Source organism: Vespula pensylvanica, chromosome 5, assembly GCF_014466175.1.
Source record: "Vespula pensylvanica isolate Volc-1 chromosome 5, ASM1446617v1, whole genome shotgun sequence".
NCBI lineage: Eukaryota > Metazoa > Arthropoda > Insecta > Hymenoptera > Vespidae > Vespula > Vespula pensylvanica.
Window position 1 is genome coordinate 475,133 of NC_057689.1, and position 23,545 is coordinate 498,677.

Genomic DNA, 23,545 nt, shown 5'->3' on the forward strand with positions numbered 1-23,545 from the left:
AACAGAAGAAGGTTATTACATTTACATCGAAATGGTTTCTTCCTTTGTAAGAGAATTTGAAAGGAAAGCTATTCCATTGCGTTATATGCAACGTCATTTATAAGTCTTCGTTCGAGGCTTCCCATCGAATCGTATCATTGCAAATTTTCTAATCGATTCGACGAACGAATCTTACAGTTTTCCGATATTATCATCGTCGTTAGCGAAGGAGAGACGCCCTTTCTCTCGGTTCATCCCACGAGTCGACGAGGGTAGCAACCGACCGAGGAAGGGTGCGAACAAGAATAAAGAGAGAAAGAGAAAAAGGGAGAAAGTTGGTCTTGCATTATGCAGGAACACGGAGTTCGCTTATTCTTTCGTTTCTACTCACCGAGGAATACACTGCTCTTTCCGCGCATCGCGCGTACAATGGACAGCATTCGTTCCCTTTACGAGAGAGAAAAAGCGCTCTTAAACCAAACGACACGATTGCTTCAAAATTTTACGATATTCTCGGTTCACCGATTTCGAGTATTATTAAAGAATCACTGCTCTTTTCGAGAAACGGGAAATTATATTACGTAGATAGCTACATAATGTATATATATATATATATATATATATATATATATATATATATATATGTACCTAAAGATAAATCGAAGAGAGATGATTTTAGCTATCGAGCTCCCTGCCAATATATGACTTTTCCTAAAAATTTTGCGGTAATTCGCGATTCGAATGCCCCGAGAAGTAGGGCGCCAGCGCGCACACACGTAAAGAACTCACGTTCGTTGCTACACTAGCCGATACCTGTACGTACGAACGAGGAGATGGGCTGTCGATCCTCGAAGGATGGTTGACACGAAATTAAATTTCCCAGATCGATTGCCAATCGATTTGGAGGCGAAAGGACGAGCGAGAGATTGACATCGTGCCTAGCGTTCCGCGTTTATCGGAAAAGATAGAGAAAAAAAGAACAATGAAAAAAGGACAAGAAGAAGAAAATTAAAAGGAGATAGAAAAAGCAGAGAAGAAGGGCTGGAAAGGTCCGCTTCGTCTGAATAAAATAATAGTAGCGAGGACTGCTCGGGAGGTGGATATTTTGAGGGTGGCATGCGAGGGTGAATCACGACTTCGAAGGGGGAGAAAGAGAGACAGCTTAAAAGCGTTTGGCGGCGAGGAGGTGTCGTCATGGAGACAGGGGGTCGAAGGCATGCGCGGGAGGTGCGCGCGAGCGCATTAGGGCGATCCACGTCGTGCGGTGGAGCACAACACGGGGGCTGCTTTTTCGCTTTGGCACACCCGGGCTCTCTGCTGGCTGGGCGGTGTCTGCAGCCTTCACTTTCCTCTCGAAAATCGAAGGCTACGGGGCTGCTGACCGGCACTTTTTTTCTTCCTCTCTTCTCTCTCTCTCTTTCTCTCTCTCCTTTTCCTTTTTTCCATCTCTCTCTGTCTCTCTCTCTCTTTCTCTGCCTCCCTGCCTCCCACCCTTCCTCTCATCCCCTCTCTCTCTCTATCTCTCTACCTATCTATCTTATCTATCTCTTATTTCTCGTACCTATCGCAATCTCCCTTTTTCATCTCTGTCACTATCGGTCCCGCGAAGAGTCGACACACGTGTGCCAAGGAAGACAAGGGAAAGTAATAAAAAGAGGGGGTGAGGAGAGGACGAGGAGCAGGAGGAGGAGGAGGAGGAGGAGAAGGAGGAGAAGGCGTGCATCGTCGGATCAGTGAAAGTGTCGAACCGACAGCCGCGTAAACATCGTGAATCGTCGTGTATGTACGTGCACGCTCTAGGGACTGCTGATATTTCGGCCGGGGGTGGACGTGTGCGGCGCTGCCAGCCGCAGAAGTAAAAGGAAACGGAGACGAAGGAGAACGAACTTGTCGATGACAGGATGATTTTTGCTATCCGTCTAAGGGAATGCGACTCGTACGAGGGAGTACGCGGCCTTCTCAAATCGTGCCTTGTTTAGCGTGCGAGAGAGATAGAGGAGGAACAACAGCTGACTCCATCGAGTCGGGAGAAGTCGGGAGAAATGCGGAAACGGCTCTCGACTTTGTCCGGGACATATTTTTATCCGAGAGATCATCGTGGACGACGACGAGTTTCGCACGATCGAGAATCGAGTTGACCTGATTTCGTCCTTGGACGAATGCAGGATCGATCCTCCACGAGCTTGTGACTCTCTCTCTCTCTCTCTCTCTCTCTCTCTCTCTCTCTCTCTTGTATTTCTCTGTTGTCCTCTCTCGACCGTCTCGTTTCGTTCCGTCTTACTCGACCCACGCACACGCACCCACGAACGAAACTTTCAAAAGGATTACGGCGCTTGCGACGATTTTAATCGAGAATAAAATCTCGTCGTTCTGGCTGATCCCGATGATCTCTCACCACTGCCAAATCCGCGCGATCTATTCTCGGGTATTTTCTTGGAGAAGGTACGTAAATCTCTCTTTCTCTCTTTCTCTCTTTCGCTTTCTCTCTCTCTCTCTCTCTCTCTTTGTTTCTCCGTTTCTATCGCTCGTTCAATGGAGGATACTCTTCGAGCCTCGAGTACTACGTTTCATAAACACGCGCGAACCACTGTGTGGTCTGTCGAAAAACAAAGCGCGTTTTGTAACTGACGTGATAAATGACTACTCGAATCTACGAGAATCTATCTCTCTTTCGCTCTCTGTCATTTTCCAGCATCGATATGAAACGGTTCGGTCCACTCTCGAGGCATACTCGAGACGCACACAATGTTTCGATTAATTCACAGAGAGATTATTGTTTTTTTTTCCGCTCTCGCGTTAAACGCGCGTTTCCTGAACTATAAACAGAATCCTCTCCTAAACCTGGGATAATTAATTATTATCGAAACTTTGCTATCTCCTATGAGAGAGATAACGTTATCGTTAAATACACACACCCTTTAACCCATAAACGCGTTCACATCGATATACAAGAGAATTTATGTTCGTAAATATTTGAAGACCCGAGAGTGGCACGATGCAAAATATTCTACACAAGTTGGAGGAAACTTTGTAAATTTTCTAATAATTATGAAATATTGGTGAACGAAATGAGCGCGGTTTCCTTACTCGCTCGTACCTCACCACGTGCTAGTATTTAGGGCCTAAGGGCTAAAAGAGTTTTCCTCTTATCGATTCTCTCCTAGTTTCTTTAGGAGAATAGTGGAATATAATAGGAAAGTCGACCGTCTTCTATCCACGTACGAGCGTAGATTCCGAACAGAATTGAAGCGATGTTACGAGAAAACAGCTCCTCCAGGCAGCTTTATCCAACGTAGCTCTTTATATAGCGTAGGAAGCGAAGGTATCTTTTGTTTACTTGGCTCTGACGAGTCGAGAACCGCTGACGATTATGGCACAGCTTCGAGGCATGACCTGCGGTCACCTTTTGCGACCCTCCGACCTAACCGATATGCACTTGCTTCCGCAACTTTCTATTCTCTCTCTCTCTCCTTGTCACGAGCGTTTCTCCGTTTCGACCTTGCAAAAATGATTTCTTTCATTTTTCCTCGTCACCTTGTCACGGTTTTATTTACTTGCACGTCTTTGGATCCGCGCGAATTGTACGAGATTTTGACAGGTTTTCATTTTCTCGCACGTTCCTTTTCTTGTTTTTTTTTAAAGAGGCTTTGTCTTTCCTCGTTCCTCTTTCACAAATACGACCACAATCGGCATCACGTCGCTAAACTCGTCATCGTCGTCGTCGTCGTCGTTGTCGCAATCGTCGCAGTTTTAATATCGAGTATCCGACACGCTCGATATATTTATCCTGGAAACGTGTATCCTCGATTCTGTTTACCGTGCGATTGAACGCACATGTTTGGCATACCGCGAAAAAGTTATTTCCTTGCTCCATTGGATCGTGATAACGATCGTAATAACGATAATCATGGCTTAACGTTCGATAGAATATATTTGAAAAGTACGATCTCGCGATACCTTCTGTACCTACTATATATATTCGTATATACTCAACTACATATCCAAAACATACGTCGACATCGAATTTGTCGAGAGACGAGAAAATTGTGTTAATCCTCTCGTTCGAAATAGTTCTGGCATGAAAAGAAACTTTGCGTGCCAGCTGTGGCTCACATTTCGAGTCCTTTCCATCGGCTTGGAATCTAGCCCTTTCGGTTAATATCGCGGTCAGTAGTTTTGTTAGGGACGTCGGTACTTCATTAGCCAATTACCCTAGACCGTGTAAATTTTGTCGATGCGATACGAAAGAGAAGTACCGATTGGAACGGGGCGGAGCCTTTCTTCTCGTAGATCCTGATAACGATCTACGTCCGATGGATTTAACGTCGCGCTACTGAAAACGAAAGATCGTCGCGAAAAGGAATTCTCGTTGTTACGACGTTCTCGCTGTCTTCGTTTTAACGTTTACTCGCGAAGCGTAGCTTTACGAAATGTTTCGCATTGGGAAACGCGAGAAAAAGAAAAAAGAAACGTTTTTATCACGAGCAATGGTTCGGTCGTAAGTTTTACGCCAAGAGGACAATGGTGAAACGAAAGGTGGAGTAAAAGAAAAGTTGGAGCTCGGATGCGAGGGATAAAACGAAGGGGGTGAAATTTGCGAGGACGGTAAGGAATATCGATCGTTTCGATCGAAGGGACAACAAGATATATTTCTCTTTTTTAAACGAGTCTCGCTACGTCTCGAAGTTTCGGCCGGCAAAGACTAACGAGCAAGGAGAAGTAATTTAATGCTCGCCATTCGTCATCCCGCGAAGCACGCTTGCCGCGAGCAGCGTTTAATTACGTCGTTTTGAGAACGGTGTTAAAACGAGAATGGTTTCTTTCGCGACGTGTGAGAGAGGACAACGCGAGATAAAATGTCGGCGTTCGAAAAAAAGGGTACCGAGTCCGACGAGAGGACAAATTCGATGAAAAGAGATTAAAACTCGCTCGGAACAATTCGATTGTTATTATTATATTTGCCAGGAGTGGGGAGGGGAGAGGAAACCGATCGACGATTAATACGGGGCAGTGAATCAAAGGAATTTAATTAATTTCGCCGGTCGAATTTAATTTTCCTCTCGACCAACGAAAAAGAGACGCGTTTTCCTCCGAGAGGAAATTCTCGAGAATCGTTTCGCGTTCTCGATCGATTTTCAGCGAGCATCCTTATCGAAATTATCTCGAAATTCTATCAAAGCGACGGCGAAAACGAATTACAAGTTTCCCTTTGCTAAGGCACGTGGCGTAAGCTGGCAAAGGTAAGAGAAAGGAACAACGATTAAGCGGAAGTTTGAAGTCAATTCGTTTCGTACGATCGTCTTTCCACGATGATGTATGAATTTTTCACGGTCAACTCGGATATTTTTCTTACGTGTTATCGGTTGTTCGCCGGTGTCTGAGCTATCCACTGCGAGAGTAAATATCTGTCCGCTTCGTCTCTTCCAAGCTTTCGCGAAACTTTAACTTAATAATAGCTGGACAAGCTACTCAAAGCAGCGTAGACGGTCTCTTATTAAAACGTCGGCTCCGTGCACTTCAGAAAATTGATTTAACTCTTAAACAGCCACGCGTTATATACCGCCGTAAGTAGAGTTTACTGAAATTTTTCATCCGAAAAATAAACGGATATAGAAACTTTCCTTCCTCTCTCGCTCGATCCTTCGTCCTTGTCTGCGAGTGCGAGGAGAACAATGTGTTTAATAATGAGAGAAAAGGAGCAGAGAGGGCGAAAAAGAATAAAACCTTGGTAAAGAGAAAAATGGATGGCAGAGACGCTGCGAGCGTTTTCTCGATAGTCTTTCTTCGAATTACTCCGAGAAATGCCGAGTCCGATTTCTATTCTTTTTCTAAATTCCTAAGGGAGGAAAGAAAGGTCCCTTGTGATGATCGACCTCGGTGCACGATCGTTCTCAACGGATCTTAAAGAATTCGAAAAGGTACGGAGAGACGGTCGAACGTTGTTTCGAGCTTCCCCTAAAGATATCACCAATTTTTTCCCCCGCTCGTCGATTATACACAATTATCGTAAATCACGATTCGTACGTTATTATCGTTGTCGTCGTTCTTATTATCTCTCGTATTCCTACAATGCTCCTTCTTTTTCCCTTCCCGCAAATTAGCTTTCAGAGAACCAGCAGCCTTTGTTACGCGTAATTATAATAAATATTAGGTATTACCCGTGGACGTAATGATCAATTAAAGCGTTGTAAAAGGTGAGATTTAATGGGTGCACGAGAGCGAATAATTTATGGATGGCAAGCAACGCGTGCAAATTACGAGTCTTCTACCAAATAGTAGTATCCGAAATGTGCAAAGCGGTCGGATTTGCATAAGCGTCATGCATAATAACTGATATCTGGAAAATACGTTATGTCGTGTCCTTCCCTTCCCGTTCCTTTTCTTCCAACTGGAAATACGATACGCGTGAAAATGACTTCTCCTCGGAGCGTATCGAAGCGTCGCCAGGCAAGAGCTGGTATTTCCCTGAATCGCGTTACCGGTGGTTTCCTTCCGCGAGGCCGCAGATAAATCCAATTCGATCTATCTCAGGGAAATTGCGTTTCTTAGACGTTCCTATCTGTCCCTCCTCCCGCTCTCTCCTCCTCGAAACTCGATTTTCCAGTAGGAGCTATCTCGGACATCGACTCTCGAGAAAAACAATCGACTATGCAAAAAATGCCGAACTACCGGCTAAGCCTTTCTTTCGAAGCGATCGAATATTCGATTATATTCGTTTTCCAACCCGTAACATTTCCAGTTCCTTTCGCTCTCGATCGACCGTCAAACCTCCGTCGATTAGATCGAGATTCGTCGAAGCGATGCTACGCATTCGCCGAAAGATGCGATGTATCCATCATTTTTAAAAGGTAGACTTATCGATTCGCCGCGAGAAGACAGGAGAACGAAGGAGAGAGAAAATCGAGTAGCTACTTGCATCGAGAAAAGGAAAAAACGAATTTGCGAGTAACGCGATCTCTTGAATGAAGTTCTATTAATTAGCTATTAAGTTGGCTCGTCGAATACTCTCGATCGAAATTATCAAAGGATTTCGAGATTGGCTTTCCACCGTAATTACTCTTGTCTCGTCGTTCGTTTTATTAAAACTTTGCGATGTCCTTCGTACTCGAGCTCGCGAGTTTCTAACTCGTCTACAACAACGGTGTCGACTTTTCTTCGTTAAATTACTACTCGGGGCTCGAATTTGTCCTATCTACGCGGCGACGAAAGACGGAGGAGAAGAATGCTTTTGCAAGGATCGTGACTTTCTTTTCCAGTGTCTTCCGTAAACACCTTTGATAAGGGACGAGCAACAGTTAATAGTACTTTACAACGATTTACGAATCGTACAACTTAGATGTTACAAAGAGTAAATTATACTCTTAATCCGCGATTCCTCAATCAATCAAAACGTCGTCTTCCTGAAGAGAAACATACAAAGTATTGTATACTTGAACGTATCGTTGATACTATCGTGCGATTCACCGTTTTTCGACGGATTCGTTTTGCTAACGAACGAGAGAAGCGAGAAGAAGAAGAAGAAGAAGAAGAAGAAGAAGAAGAGAGAAGTACTCTTGTAAATTTTCGATATAACCAAGCTTAAAGTCGGAGCTAGTAAATAGTCTAACGGTAGTTTAGACGTTGACAATCGATAATAAAGTAAAAGAAATAAAAAGGGAATGGCGAGTGTTGGAAGATAGAAGAAGAAGAAGAAGAAGAGGAAGAAGAAGAAGAAGAAGAAGAAGAAGAGAAAGAAGAAGGACGATGCGAAACGTAAAAGTCCTCTTCGCGACGATCCTTCCGCTTCTCGGCATGCTCGTCGTCTCCGAGGTGCAAGCTTGGAGATCGACGATCGGTCAGAGCGGAACTCGCGGGAGCTCGCTCGACGGAAAGGATGGGAAAAGTAATTTACCAAATCTGACCATTGGTCTGGTAGTGCCGCACACGAATTTTGGTGCGCGCGAGTACACAAAAGCGATCAATCGAGTGGTTAGCAATCTTCACAAAGCAAGGATCAGAGGTCAAACGAGATTTACATTTCTCGAGAAGTACATTTTTACGCCGCATCAGGTGAAGAGCACTATGCTGAGACTCACGCCAAGTCCTACAGGTAAATCGAAATAATTGTACGTGCCCGAATTGATACGCGAAACAAAAGAAAAGGCCAAAAAAAAAAAAAGAGGAAAAGAAAAATGACTCTTTCCCCGATTTTCCTTTTTCCCTTCTAATCCTTCTTTCTCTTCCCTTTTTTTTCTCTTTGTCAATGAACAGGAGGAACTCGGTTTCTTTTTCCTTCTCCGTGACATATCCAAAGATCTCCTGACCGACCAATATTTCAGGCTTAACACACACCAAAACGTGCTCGACGCTTACGAGTTTGCGTCCATGTGTTTATTTACACGTTCCGAGTTAGTGTCTCCTGGTATATATGGCGGATGAAATTTCGCTGGGAATTTCACAGCCCTCCTTGTTTCCTCTCTCTCTCTCTCTCTCTCTCTCTCTCTCTCTCTCTCTATCTCTCTCCATTATGTCTCTTCATAACATTCAGATTCGCGTTTAACGTAAAAGTAGATATAACAAGAGTGCTCTTTTTCCCTACGCTGTTACTTTCCTCCTATTTTACTTCGGGTGCCTCTCTTTCTCTCTTTCTTTATCTCTCGATTTTGCCTGACTTTTTTATATCCTTATCGTGCGAGGAGTTAGTACAATGCTTCTACATTGACAAATTAAGAACGCACGATCGAGAAATTGTTCGACCGTATCCGGCTGATACACCCTTCCAAGTACGTTCAAAATAGATACCTTGCTACATCGAATACTCTCTCTCTCTCTCTCTTTCTCTCCCCTTTCTTCTCGGCGATATCGAAATTGCCGTCACGGTTTAAGGCTTTAAGGCTTTATCAAAGAAATCTTTTTTGGAAACAAACTGCGTCTAAGGAAAACTTTCGTATCTACGTATCTACTTGCGCGCGCGAAAAGTTCTTTGATCGTTATAACGAGAGAAGGAAAGAAGGTGAACTCGTACGAGCGTCGCCGAGAAATTTTTCTTCCGCGAGATTTATTTTCTTTTTCTTCCTCCTCTGAAAAGAGTTAAAACATCCGAGACGAATTAAATAAGGGAAATAAACATAAAGAGGGAAGGCTGAAAGGGATTTAAGAGAGCGACGACGGTATCAAGTTTTACAAGTAGATATTTTAATGCAAAATCCGCGAGCACCGAGGCGAGAATCGGAGGAAAGATGAAACTTTGAAAACTCCTCGACTCGTCGTGTTTTTGCTACACCACGACTAACCATCAATATCTTTGTTGTTACTCGAACAAACTCGAGCGAAAGAAACTGACAACTATGAGGAAACGTGACATTATTATAAGCGTGGGAACGCAAAGTTTTGTCCATCGATATTTCGTCGTCGTTAAGTGCGTTATCCTTCTTCTCCTTCCTGAGGAAAGAAGAAGAGAGAAAGAGGGAGGAACGAACTACGGAATCTCGTTATGTTATGCATTTTTTATCGGTGCAAAGGGGTGACAAGTTGAGGAGGAGTAGGAGGAGGATAGTAAGAGGGATAGCGAGGATACAAAATAATGACAAAAAACGCCGGATATTCGTTTCAAAGGGAAGGCGAGGAGAACGGTCGATGAAAAGAACGAAAATAGGAAATTGAGCTCGAGAAAATTTCAAGTAACACGACGCGACAAGGATCGGTTGTTACGCGAGGAGGAGTCCCACTGGTCTTATACTTTATCGTAACGATCGATGAAATTTCCTTCCCTCTTAGAAAGATGCAACGGGGGGTAAAGGTAAAATCGGATGGAACGTAACTAGAAAGAACTTACGGTGTCGCGTATCCGTTTTTGAAAATCTCTCGGGAGTTTTTGATTCGCGATCGATCGAATCGAACCGAATCGTTTAAGTACGTAGTAGTATATACGTACCGTCTTTCACGGGGAAAGAAACAAAAGGAAAAAGAGATCGAACGAGTGAACGCTGGCAAAACGTTGGGGTTGAAAGCGGAAAAGAGGTTACTCGGTCATCGCATTCATGGCCTACGTTCGAGACCGTGGATATCGAACTAGTTCCTTCGCTAAAGCTCTCTGAGCGTAAGTTGTTTCTTTCTTTTTTTTCTTCTTCATATTTTTCTTTCCCTTCCTGTACAACTAGCACCGTTACCACTACCATTACCACTACCACTACCACGCGGAAACGTTTTCCGAAGGAACGTGCGAGGTGTAAGGAAAACTTGTAAAGTCAGCCTAGAATTCCAATAGAATCGAGTGTGGATTTCTGTTTCAGCGATACTCGACTCTCTCTGCAAGGATTTCCTGTCATTGAACGTATCGGCTATTTTGTATCTGATGAATTACGAACAATACGGCCGTAGCACGGCCAGCGCTCAGTATTTTCTTCAATTGGCCGGTTATCTAGGAATTCCCGTTATTGCTTGGAACGCCGATAATTCTGGACTCGAAAGGGTAAGTAGCTACGGAAACGATACTTCTACTTCTCTTCCTCTCTCTCTCTCTCTCTCTCTCTCTCTCTCTCTCTCTCTCTCTTCCTCTCTCTGTCTCGCTCTCTACCACCCCTACTTGTTTCAGCGAGCTTCGCAGAGCAACCTGCAGCTACAGTTGGCTCCTTCGTTGGAACATCAAACGGCTGCGATGTTGAGTATCTTGGAGCGATACAAATGGCATCAATTCAGCGTAGTCACGTCACAGATCGCGGGCCACGACGATTTTATTCAAGCGGTCAGAGAACGTATTTCCGATATGCAAGATACGTTCAAGTTTAACATATTGAGCGCGGTACAGGTAACGGATGCGAGCGATCTCTTGGAGTTGGTAAACAGCGAGTCAAGAGTGATGTTGCTCTACTCGACTCGAGAGGAGGCAATGCACATACTCAAGGCTGCCCAAGATTACAAGATCACCGGCGAGAATTACGTTTGGGTCGTCACTCAAAGCGTCATAGAAACTCTACAATCGGCCAGTCAGTTCCCGATTGGAATGCTCGGTAAATCAGAAAATCTTTTCTCTTCCTCTTCCTTTTCTCTCGTTGTTTTCTTCTTTTCTTTCCTTCTTCCTTTTTTCTCGATTTCTCGCACAATCGAGCTCGTCCTCGAGCTCGAATAAACAAAGTTCCTTGATCGTTCTCGCTTCGTTAAAGTTCCGATAATAATAAAAAAGAAAAGGCTAAACGGACGGAGAGGGTCTCTCTTGATTATTCTACGGTTAATAAAACGTATCATGTGGTCGTTGCGTTTAACGGCGTGACATCTACTCCCGCCCAGGGAAATTAAACAAAGGAGCCTGATCTCTCTATAACGTTTTCTCTCTTTCTTTCTTTCTTTCTATCTTTCTCGTTCTCCTCTCGTCCGAATTCGTACGCTTAGGCGTGCACTTCGACACGAGCAGCGACAGTCTCATCAGCGAGATCAACACAGCTGTCAAAGTTTACGCTTACGCCGTCGAGGACTTTGTAAACGACCCCAAGAACGCGAATTACACTTTGGACACTCAGCTGAGTTGCGAGGGAGCCGGGGAAGCCCGATGGAACACTGGAGACTTATTTTTCAAGTAATCCATCGATATCTGCGAGTATCGTAAGTCTCTTCGAAGGAGCCACAACTTTTCTAAGAAACTTCTTATAACGCAGATATCTGAAAAACGTATCGGTGGAAGGCGATCAAGGGAAGCCAAACGTCGAATTCACTCAAGACGGTGTTCTCAAGGCTGCGGAATTGAAGATTATGAATCTTCGTCCTGGAGTTAGCAAGCAGCTCGTTTGGGAGGAGGTACGTTCTAAAACGACGTCGATATTTTTCATACTAAAAATTCTCGCTTATTCGGTTAATGATATAAAAGTCGGATAATCTCGCTTGATATTGTCGGATCGTTTAAAAGATCTAATGATACTTAGTAGTCGCCAACCGTGTAAATTATCCACGAGAGGTATCCTACAACGAACATGGAAACGTACAATTAAGGGTATCAACCATTTCTATACGCTCGCTGCGAAGCTAAGCCGCGATACGATCTAGCTCGACCGAAAAAAAGATAGAAAAGGGTTTTGTGAGAGAGCGAGAGAGAGAGAGAGAGAGAGAGAGAGAGACAGATGCAAAAATACGCGAGCATGTGCGCAGGTGCCAGCAGCTTTCTATTTACAGGAATTCCCAGTACCGTTAATTCGACCTTCTCGTTCGCTTAAATACATTACTCGGACTACTACGTGAAATCCTGGCGATAAATTCATCTGTTGTGTGTGTGCGTGTGTGTGTGTGCGCGTGTGGGAGGGGATCAGAATGAGTGAGAGAGAGAGATAAAGAGAAAGCAAAAACAAACGGAAAGTTCTCATTGTCCTAGTCGTAGAAAAAAACCTATTACAAAAGAAAAACACGAGAGTAAGAATAGAAAAGGCGTATATGTATATATATATATAACGTGTTCGAACACCGATTGAACGCGATTTTTTGCATATCGATAACAAAAGAGAGAGAGAGAGAGAAATCTTGAAACAAAGGGGTGTGTTCCTACAAAGAAAAAGCAACGCGAATGCCGCAGGTTTTCGACCAGGGGAAGGAACAATGGATTCGATGTTTTGTATGATGACGAACAAAAAGTGAGAAATTTTCGCGTCAGGATCTCTACTTCTACGCTAGATTTCTCTTTATGGATACGTTATATCGACCGGCAAAACGATCATCCGCGTTTCAATTGCGTTGTAAGAAAAATAAAAAAAAAAGATAAGAAAAAAAAATTAAATTAAAAAGAAATAAACAAAGAAGAAAAAAGAATAAAAGGAAAAAAAATTTATAGCCGGGCGAGCGTTGTGTACTTTGAAACTTATCGATCCAACGAATGTTGTCAAAGTTCGCAAACTACGAACGGTGTTCACGCGCGGATATCAATCTCCGAACGGAAACCCGCAAAGCACCCTTCGTTTCGTTTCTAATTAGATCCTCGTCCAGCGTTGACATCAATGCGAATCATATCAACGTTCTGCTCTGTCGTTTAATGGCCAGTAAATGCGTTTCTATCGATCGTATCTACGTCAAGAGAATTTTACTGCTCTTTACGCAGAAATCGAATTAAGGAAACATCATTAACGTTTTGTCTTTTTATATAGGTTCTTTTATTTCCTCTATGAGAAGGAAAGTTCCTCCACTCGGAAAGATTTTAACGCGTTCCACTTTATTGTTTTATTTCATTTCCATTATTTCTGTCTTTTATTAAATACAAAATAGAGAATATCGCGCTCCTTTCTCATTTTTCACGATATAACTCATATTTCGTAACTTTTTAGATTATTTTTGAATTTAAAAAAAGTTCACCTTTCCTCCTCCGAATAACTCGATGTCGATAAAGTGGTATAAAATGAACAATGATGGGAGAAGCAACGGGGTAGTGGAAGTTTGCGAGTTTGTGTGTCGAACATGAAACACGCGCTAATCGTACAAGGTCGAGGCTAGTAATTAATCGGTTATCGGAAATAGCGGACGCTTCGATATTCTCCGTCTCTCTCGCTCTCCATATCGAGAGGGAGTAGTACGCGTTTGCACGTCGATCGTTGCCTAGTATGGACGTCTAATTAGCGGAATTGTTCGAATTGCGAGTAGAGGGAGAGAGAGAGAGAGAGAGAGAGAGAGAGAGAGAGAGAGAGAGAGAGAGAGAGAGGGAGAGAGAGAGTACGAGAAAACATCTCTTGTTCCGCAAAATAGTATTCGCTAATTACGGAAGCACCTCGATCGTCCTCTCTGTCGTTTCTTTTTTCTTCTCTCCAACAATTTTCTTCTCCATTTTTAAAAATGCATGAATCGATTTAGAGATCTAAATCGTCGTCGGTTTTTGGTTCGCGCGACGATGAATATTTACGAGACTATTAGAACCCAGCTAGCTATCATTCGCATTTCTGAAAATTCATGGATTCTGATGCGACGAGTTAATATACGGTAGAATAAATCGACGACTTAACTAGAAGGTTTTACGATGATTTTAAGATCGCCGCGCACCTTTTGCCGTTGGCTAGCAGTCATCAAAGAGATATATAGGTAAATGAGATGGATAGAGAGAGAGAGAGAGAGAGAGAGAGAGAGAGAGAGACAGGGAGATAGATAGATAGAAGGAGATAGATTAGACGTTCTTCCGGCTTTTCACGAAGCAACTTACTACGAATAATACGGATCATTAATATGGAAACTTTTCCTTCTGCCCCGACGAACTATCATCGTGGAGAGAAGGAAAGTAGAAAGTTTGAGCCATGGGCTAGACTCCCCTTCGATAAACGTACTTTAAATAAAAATCGGTAGACTTTGATGGATCGAAGGAAAGTTAACGGTTAAGCAAAGTTAGGCGATGACGGTGGCCTAATCTCATTGAGAATGTAATTAAAACGTCGTGGTAAAAGGGCGAGTAAATAGGAAAATTCAATGTTTCTCGCGCTTACCCTCATAAAATACGTAGTCGGTCTAGTTCTCTAGCAGATAGGACGTCGACGCTCTTAATTACGTCGTCGTCACGTTCGACGTTATTTCGATTAATCTCAAACTCGCGTCCACCGTTGACGTTTCCGGTCGGGTTAAAAGCTTTTCTCTCTCTCTCTCTCTCTCTCTCTCTCTCCTTATTTGCAGGATGTCTCGTCGGTAGAAAATGAAATACAAAAACTTACTCAACTTTTCATTTTCACATGGAAACGAAATGAGATCCTTCTACTTTCCATATTATCACCATTATCACGCCGCTTTCTCTTTCATATACGAGATAAAAACGGACGAAGCGTTGGTAGTGCTGGTAAATCCCTTTTGGCGAACGTCCGTCAACTTGGTGTCAGTGCTTAAATGAAAAAATTCACTGTCGATGAGAAGTATGTGTGCGTGTGTCCGCGGCAAATATATCCACACAGAGACAGAGGCGGAGGTAACATGCGTGTTCATGAATTTTCATGACGAAACATTCTGGCTCGTCGAGCTTTCAAGGAATATCGACTTCCAATAGACGTGTGTCGAACGATCGTCCCGCAACGATCTCGTTGCGTCCGAGAAGATGAAGGGGAAAGAAGACGCGATCCTTCCATCGATATATCACTCTTTCGCATATTCAAGGCCTAACTCTGTTTCCAGGACGATCCCTTTAACTGCGTATATCCATTCCGTCGCATAACAAATTCCATGAGTTTTCAACGTGCTATCGTCGAACGTGTCTTTTATCGTCGAATTTCAATTCGTTTTGCGTTGGTCTCTCTTTCTCGATCCGAGACGTAGACCCTTATCCATTTACAGAGGAGGACTCGTTCTTTGATTTTCGAGCAACGGATTCTCGAGCGACAGTCGTTTAACCTTCCAAGTGGACCCGCTTGAAATTTGCACGAGGTAGAATATTGAAATCCGAGGATCGTACATAGGTACGACATATCTGCCATACGTATACAAGCCATTTCGGGTGTGCGCATAAATTATATTCCGACGGTGTGGAACGTATTCGTATTTCATTAACCGATTCGACGAGATACGAGGTTTGTTTAACCCGTCGCCTCAACGAGGAATGTCTCGAACGAATGGATTTTAATTTTTTCTTTTCTTCTCTCTCTCTCTCTCTCTCTCTCTCTTTCTCTTTCTCTTTCTTCTTTTTTATCTCGATAGATCGGCGTTTGGAAGTCCTGGGAAAAGGAAGGTCTCGACATAAAGGACATCGTTTGGCCGGGTAACACGCACACGCCGCCACAAGGAGTACCGGAAAAGTTTAATTTGAAGATAACGTTTCTCGAGGAACCACCGTACATCAATCTCGCTCCGCCCGATCCCGTCAGTGGGAAATGTCTAATGGATCGTGGCGTTCATTGTCGAGTAGCCAAGGAATCGGACATAAGCGAGTAAGTGCGACAATTTTTACGAAAGTTCATGCAACTCTATTTTGTCCTTCTCCCTTCCTTCCTTTTTATCCATCCGTCCGATCGTCGAGCCATCTCGTCGTTTTTATTTTTTTCAGATTCTCTCGTCTAGGTAGACAACATTTTATGCGATTTTAAATCGAGAACACGGAGAAAGATTTTCCTTGCTTTTGGGTTCTCGCGTAAATCGAGGCCGCGCGATGCATAGGGTAAAAGGTGTAAAGGCTTTTTTGATATTTCAAAAGGCTGCTAGATTCGCCTAACTCTGCCGCCTTGGGATACGGATAAAGAGCTAGGGCCCGTAAGAGTTTATACGAAATTAAGAGGGACGCGGAGGAGCCTTTGAGAACGACTCGAGCGCGGGAAAGGAGGAGAGTTTGAGTTTGAACGTAATAATAGCGTTCGACCGAGAGATGGAGAGAGGAAGAGAATGAGAGCGATAAAGAGAAAGAGAGAAGCTGTATAGGCTAACAAAGTCACCGATAGACGAGTCCATCGGGAACAACACGTTAAACTTTGAAAATTGCCTCGATTAGAAAAAATATATCGGAGGAAAAGTTCCAATGAAAATATTTGATGATCGAGGGATAGGAAAAATAAAACGAACGTTCGCATCGCTTTAACGGATAACATCGATACGATGTAAATCGACGATTCCTATCGATTTCTTTCTTTTTGCTAAACGAGAACGCGCGCACGGTTTGTTATCTTTTCGTTTGTTATACATTGACTCCGCGTCATTTAATCTTCTCCAACGCGAACCAATTTTAACGGATGCCTTTCGTTTGTTCAAACTCTAAACGAGTGCAAATATTTTCATTAAAACAGTGTTATGCACTTTTACCTTTAATTAGAATTTATAACGTACGTTGGTATTATATATTACATAAACGCACACGTACCTAGAAAGAGACGGATATACGCTAACTCGAAACTTTTTGAAAGTTACGACGGTATACGTGCGAAAATTATTTTACGTTAGTTTTAACGCCAAAGAAAGATCTACCGCGATTACGAGGAATAGTTTTCGATGTCGCGGAATCACCGGAAGAATCTCGCGAGTTCTCGTTCCTTCAAAAGCTCCTCTTCTCGCGTTCTAACTTCAAACTATTTCCGGCTTTTAGCGGCTCTATGTAACGAGCCTCGAGAGATCCTTCGAAGCTCGTTATCGTCTGAGACGGTGGAACGGAGAGAGAGAGAGAGAGAGAGAGAGAGAGAGAGAGAGAGATGAGAACAAAGGAACAAGCCTTTGCCTAAAGAAAATCGAACGTCGAAGCGTCGTTTTTTTCAACATTTTTTCGTCTCGAATGAAGAAGAAAAATGACGGGAAGGTTGAGCGAACGTTTTTATTTTCTCTCCGCTCTTTCCTTCTTAGCTTTTCGAAATAAGCGGTATCCCAAGGGAATCAACGGTCGTCCTCTAAGTTAGGGGACGCAACCCCAAGCGAGTAATCCGCGTGGCAGAGAAGGTTCCCCAAACGCGTTAGCTGGCATCATCCTCGTACATTAACCTACAAACCAAAACCTTTATCCGTACTTTTCCTTTCTATTTCTCTTCTCTTTTCGTTTATGTCGTTAACGTGCCGGAACGACAAAGCGAAAGCTTTCCTTATCTGCGCGAAATAGAATGCATTTTCGGAAAATCCTCAACCGATTTAACCGTCCGCGTCGCGAATCCACCGGTTAAAGGAGCTTTGAAAAAGAAAGAGAAAAAGGCGCGATATTAATATTCCTTTTACGACGGATTATTATCGATGACTATGAAATTAAAGTACTCGGTCGCAAACGGTATCTCATAATTAAGCGAATTATACAGGTGTTACCGTTGAAACCGGGTTCTTCCCCGATGTTTCAGTACGCTCGACTTATTAACGAATTAATTTTTACTTTCCTCTCTCTCTCTCCCTCCCTCCCTCTCCTCGAATACACCGCGCGTGATCGCGTGCGAGATTTATTCCGCGACCCGATATAAGTTTTCAGCATTTAGTAAAATGGCACATTTTTCTCGCATTCGAGCATTTCCTTTTTATTTATGAACGTTCTACGAGCGGCAATAAGCGTCGCTATGGATCTTTACGCGTCTATCTTGGTTACGGCCTGTATTTCGCCAATGGGTCCGTGTAATTCGAGCGATACTACCGATGCAAATGTAAGCTTTAAATCGCTCCTTTTTCCTCTCTCCCTTCTCCCATCATCCTTTTAAAATACGACTGCCGTATACTTTTCTTCCACGTTATCGCGCGTTTTACTACGAGTAATGGCTTCTACTACTTTACTTATAAGTAACTACCTACTTATGTATGCACACGGATATAGCGAGATTCGTTAAGCGCTTTGCAACAAATTATTTACGAGCGACTAACTTTTTCTCGTTTTTCTATTTTCAACCTTTTACTCAAGAGAGTAGTTTCTATATCAATTGAACAAACAAAGTTGCCAATAACTTTAAAGAACGAAAGATAAATTCTGTCGTTAATTACCCGTTAGATACCTAATAACTCTCATTATTTTCCTTTAAAGTTCGTCGTCGAAAAGAATCGTTCGAAACGAGTCATTTTTAACGAAATTATTTCCTTTGCGATAAAGTTATGCGCGAATTTCGTTATCGATACGTACGAGCGAACGGTATCTCTCGCGAAACGATCATTTTTTGTCGATTTACGAGCGACCGCTGATTTTACAAATACAAGCTAGATTATAAAGATTGACGTTAAACGAGGAAATATCGATTTATAAATTTTGCAAAGTAAATTAACGTGCGTTCGCACCTTGATATCGGGATAAATTTGGCTGGTTACAGGATGGACATTCAGTCGGCTCAAAAAAACGGAAGTTTTTATCAATGCTGCAGCGGATTCTGCATCGATCTACTTCAAAAATTTTCCGAGGAAATAGGCTTCACGTACGAGTTGGCTAGGGTGGAGGACGGGAAATGGGGTACGCTCGAGGTAACGAATTTTAAAAGCAGAGATCAACCTTGACGGCGTCGACGACGAGATAATTCCCTTTTCAATTTTTCTTTTTCGACCACTTTCTATTCCTTTAGAACGGGAAGTGGAATGGTCTTATAGCGGATTTGGTTAACCGGAAGACCGACATGGTAATGACGTCCTTGATGATAAATTCCGAAAGAGAGGCAGTCGTGGACTTTACCGTCCCTTACATGGAAACCGGAATAGCCATCGTTGTTGCGAAACGAACTGGAATAATATCACCCACAGCTTTCCTGGGTGAGTTCATCTCGATTCGCAATACTTTCCATCGTTTTTAACAGCGCAATCTACCGATCTGTAATTATACGTACGGTAGAGCACAAACGTTACATCTCTTTCTCTTCGTAATCGTGATTTCAAGAAGAAGAAGAAGAAGAAAAGAAAGAAAAAGAAACGTATACTTTCAGAGCCATTCGACACGGCTTCCTGGATGTTGGTGGGAATCGTCGCGATCCACACCGCGACGGTAATGATACTCTTTTTCGAATGGTTGTCACCGTCCGGTTTCGACATGAAGGTAAAGCCTTCGGTCGCTCCGCAGAAACCGGTACCTTTTATTTATGCTTCTTATCGTTCTTACTATTATTATAGATATTTTTTGTCTCCACCCCTTCGCACGAACTCTCTCTCTCTCTCTCTTTCTCTCTTTCTCTCTCTCTCTCTCTCTCTCTCTCTCTCTCTCTCTCTCTCTCTCTCTATGTTTCAAAGCCGTCCTCTCGCACATCGACGTGACTCACAACGCCCGTCTCTCTCTAATCGACTTAGAATCGACTTGTGTGTGTAACTACTGCGTATAACGTCCTCGTTCCTTTTTGCATGTCCACGATACACCACTCTTATTGTTATTATTATTATTATTATTATTATTATATTATATTTGTATTATCGTTAGTGTAAACGCTAATAGTCGGAACAGATATGTCTCTTTTAACGCTTGCTGCCTCTCTCGCTCGACCATGCGAAGCAAATTCGCACGAATGAAAGATTCTCTCTTTCGTCTTTCCAATATGTAGAAAAATCCATCGCCGAATCATCGCTTTTCGTTTTGCCGCACTTACTGGTTGGTCTGGGCGGTACTGTTCCAAGCAGCCGTCCATATCGATTCTCCGAGAGGATTTACATCCAGGTTCGTGAAACTACAAATAATCGAAATCCCTTCGGTCGTTCGACCGATGAAATGAACGCAATTACGCAAACAGATTCATGACGAACGTTTGGGCGTTATTCGCCGTGGTCTTCCTCGCCATTTACACTGCCAACTTGGCTGCCTTCATGATAACGAGGGAGGAGTTTCACGAGTTCTCCGGTGTCGACGATTATCGACTGGCCAAACCGTGGTCGCACAAGCCCATGTTCAAATTTGGCACCATACCTTGGAGTCATACCGACAGCACGCTGGCTAAATACTTTAAGGATATGCACGCTTACATGAAGGCCTTTAACAAGAGCAGCGTGGCGGAGGGAATCGAGGCTGTCATTAGCGGGTGAGTTCAAACCGTCTACCAAAGTTTTCGACGTTTTCGAGACTTTCTTAGATGGGAAAAGATAAACAAAAAAAAAAAAAAAAAGAAAGAAAAAAGAAATCACAAATTCGTACGCGAGTTTACCGAAAAAGAAGCGTCAAACTTTCGCGAAACTTTTTCGTCCTTCGTTATCTTCCTATTGAATATCTGAAAAATGTCGAACAACTTTTTGTCGCGCAGTGAAATGGACGCATTCATATACGACGGAACCGTCCTCGACTATTTGGTGGCTCAGGACGAAGATTGCAGATTGCTCACGGTTGGATCCTGGTACGCCATGACGGGATACGGCTTGGCCTTTTCTAGAAATTCCAAATATTTGCAAATGTTCAACAAACGTTTGCTCGATTATCGAGACAACGGTAAGGACGTTTCTAAACTATAATTTTCCCAATGACTCTACACGTGTGATCGACGACAACAGGTGATCTCGAGCGTTTGAGACGCTTTTGGATGACGGGCACTTGTAAACCGGGAAAAGAGGTTCAGAAAAGTAGCGACCCTCTGGCGCTCGAACAATTTTTAAGCGCATTCCTATTGTTAATGATGGGAATTCTCCTCGCAGCCGTCTTCCTTCTTCTCGAACATCTCTATTTCAAATACGTGAGACAGCACTTGGCCAAGAGCGACGGCGGTGGATGCTGCGCTCTTTTCAGCTTGGTAATCTCTTCTTCTTCTTCTTCTCCTCCTCTCTTTACGTTTAACATCAAATCTACTTATATTCTATCGACGTGTGCGCGCGTGTAAGAGAAAGAAAGAGAACGAACTTAACCGAGACGAACTTTACTTCGAAGAGCATGGGAAAATCTTTGACCTTTCGCGGTGCGGTCTACGAGGCACAGGACATACTGAGACATCACAGATGCAGAGATCCAATTTGCGACACTCACTTATGGAAAGTGAAGCACGAGTTGGACATGGCCAGGATCAGGATACGACAGCTCGAGAAGGATCTCGAGGCCCATGGAATAAAGCCCAGTCAGACCAAGTACGTCTTACGTTGCTACCACCTAGTTGTACCTAACTCGATTCTCTCTCTCTCTCTCTCTCTCTCTCTCTCTCTCTCTCTCTCTCTCTCTATCAATCTATCTACTTCTATCTTACTCCGTCTATCCTAAGAAGGAAAATCCACTCGGCAGTTACCCGTATCGAGTATTTGCATTGCGATCAAGCAAGGAGTTCTCCAACGAACGAGTCGAGAGTAGATCTTTGCTATGCTTCGTTCCGCTTCGATCCATCTCTCTCTCTCTCTTTTTCTATCCCTTCTCATCTATCTCTCTTTGCTATCCAACCCTTTCCGGCCCTGCTTGGTTATGGTTCAGGAAGCTCCTTTTCCGATCGCACTTCGGACAAAAGCTTTCGTTGTCGAATCCCGCAAAATTCCTTCTTTCAATCGACGATCGGTTGACCTTTCTCTTTTTATCCTCGTCCAAATCGTATCCCTTTTTCCCCATTGGATTTTAATGCTTCCTACCTTTCCCTGTATAATCTATCTACTTACACTCCATACGTACGCGATAGAAAGGTCGATCGACGTTTACTTTTCTCCTTTTACTTTTCTCTTCTTTCGTCAGTTTTCTTTGCTTTCTAATATACCGTATATATATATTTTTTTTTTGTAGAATGATATTTGAAGGCTTTTTATCTATCGACAGTACGTCGAGTCTTTGCTCTTAATGCTTTTTCTATTCACTTTCAATTCTTCGAACCAATTCTCTCTATCCGTACATATTTAAACGTAAAGCAAAATTTAATCCCCGTATATTATTTATCATCTACGCATGTAATCTCTCACAGTAAAAATTGATTTCCACATTGTTTCTAGTTCGAGAGTTAAAAGAAAAAAGAACAATTAAAAAGAAAATATATACATATATATATTTATATATTTCACTCTCGTTTCACTATTCTGCTCAATACTTTGCTCGCACCAGCATGCACGCGCGTCTTTTCCAATATCTCCGATTTTCTTGAAGTATTTACGTACGTATATACTCACGCACGTTTTTATCCAAATACATAAAGAAACGTGTAACTTTAAAGATCTTACTCGGGAAGTAATAGGAAAAGTTTTCTGTCAGCCTAAAGGAAAAAAAAAAAAAATAGTCACAAAAAACAGAAAAGAAAAAGAAAAAAAAAAGAAAAAAATAAATAAAAGACAACGAGCGAATCGTAGCATTAACTTTTTAAAACGACTATCTCGAAAGACGCGATCTTCTTCGTCGAATTTCATCGGTCACGGTTCGACGGATAAACGCATCGCTGCGTGTCAGCTCGAATACTCTTTTTTTACTTTCGCGAAAACTAATAGAATTCGAGTATCGAGTTCGGTGCAGTCGATGAAACAACGAAGGTTTACGAGATAGAAAAAGAGTCAGCTTGAAAACGGAAAAAGAGTTCTTTGAGGGACGATGGGAGGGATGACGGTAAACGGTAGTGCGAAATATAATGGAAAGGAAAAACTTTTCTACTTGCGATTTGAAAACTTTTCTTACGCGGATAGTTTTCAAAAAGAATCGAGATTATCCGTGTTGGCCGTCGAATCGCTTCCTTTCTCGCGTCTGTATTTTTCGTTTTCTAGATCGAAAGAGAGAATTCGCGATTGAAATATTCTTTGAAGGACCGATATAGAATGAACGAACGAACGAACGAACGAACGAACGAACGAACGAACGAAGATAGGGACGGAGAGAGAAGTTTGATAAGTCGGCAAACGATAAGGACGATCGAGAACGCGTACGAACTTATCTCGCATGAATCTGGTTCGGATTGGCGAGGAAAACTTTTATCGAGTCAAATTTAACGCGGTATCGCAAGACGATAGTCAAAGATATTGAAAAGGAATCGACGAGGAGATGCGATCTATTTCACTGATGATGATGAAAAGAGATCTGGCGCAATATCCTGGCACATATCCTGGCACGTCGGCTTTTTTAAAGGAGGAAAACCGGAAGTCTGGCCTGGTTGCGAGGATGCTTTCAAAGTTCGGACCGGCATCGACATCCGGAACCATTGACGGTCGAAGCGCCGCATCCGCTACCGCCATACTTCGATTCGTAAGTCAGCTATGACCAAAAAAAAAAAAAAAAAAAAAAAGAAAAATGCAACAATCTAAAATATTGAAAAAAAAAAGAAAGAAAGAAAAGAAAAAGAGATCGGAATGAAAAAAAAAATCCTAAGGACGTAAAGTGACG

General features: G+C 42.8%; 2 protein-coding genes across 11 annotated transcripts in view; one reads left to right on the forward strand and one right to left on the reverse strand.

The window, feature by feature from the left end:
• Positions 1 to 586, reverse strand: part of LOC122629700 (trichohyalin-like) — a 44,527-nt gene extending 43,941 nt beyond the window's left edge. Inside the window, exon 1 of the mRNA XM_043813438.1 lies at positions 371 to 586. Within this exon, the coding sequence (XP_043669373.1) occupies positions 371 to 419 (49 nt within the window). The 5' untranslated portion in view covers positions 420 to 586. The remainder of the gene's footprint in view (positions 1 to 370) is intronic.
• LOC122629699 (glutamate receptor ionotropic, NMDA 2B) overlaps positions 1 to 23,545 on the forward strand; it is a 60,317-nt gene that overhangs the window by 35,028 nt on the left and 1,744 nt on the right. The window contains exons 1-16 of one of the 10 annotated variants that reach the window (XM_043813432.1): positions 1,459 to 2,421; positions 7,236 to 8,068; positions 10,251 to 10,429; positions 10,553 to 10,967; positions 11,347 to 11,530; positions 11,610 to 11,748; positions 15,589 to 15,818; positions 18,636 to 18,783; positions 18,882 to 19,065; positions 19,236 to 19,375; positions 19,842 to 19,954; positions 20,028 to 20,312; positions 20,532 to 20,713; positions 20,776 to 21,011; positions 21,146 to 21,339; positions 23,291 to 23,407. In XM_043813432.1, the coding sequence (XP_043669367.1) occupies positions 7,723 to 8,068; positions 10,251 to 10,429; positions 10,553 to 10,967; positions 11,347 to 11,530; positions 11,610 to 11,748; positions 15,589 to 15,818; positions 18,636 to 18,783; positions 18,882 to 19,065; positions 19,236 to 19,375; positions 19,842 to 19,954; positions 20,028 to 20,312; positions 20,532 to 20,713; positions 20,776 to 21,011; positions 21,146 to 21,339; positions 23,291 to 23,407 (3,092 nt within the window). In that variant the 5' untranslated portion in view covers positions 1,459 to 2,421; positions 7,236 to 7,722. Of the gene's footprint in view, positions 1 to 1,458; positions 2,422 to 6,877; positions 8,069 to 10,250; positions 10,430 to 10,552; positions 10,968 to 11,346; positions 11,531 to 11,609; positions 11,749 to 15,588; positions 15,819 to 18,635; positions 18,784 to 18,881; positions 19,066 to 19,235; positions 19,376 to 19,841; positions 19,955 to 20,027; positions 20,313 to 20,531; positions 20,714 to 20,775; positions 21,030 to 21,059; positions 21,340 to 22,932; positions 23,408 to 23,545 lie in introns of those variants that run through there. The other 9 variants (XM_043813434.1, XM_043813437.1, XM_043813433.1 and 6 more) reach the window with 9 other exon arrangements.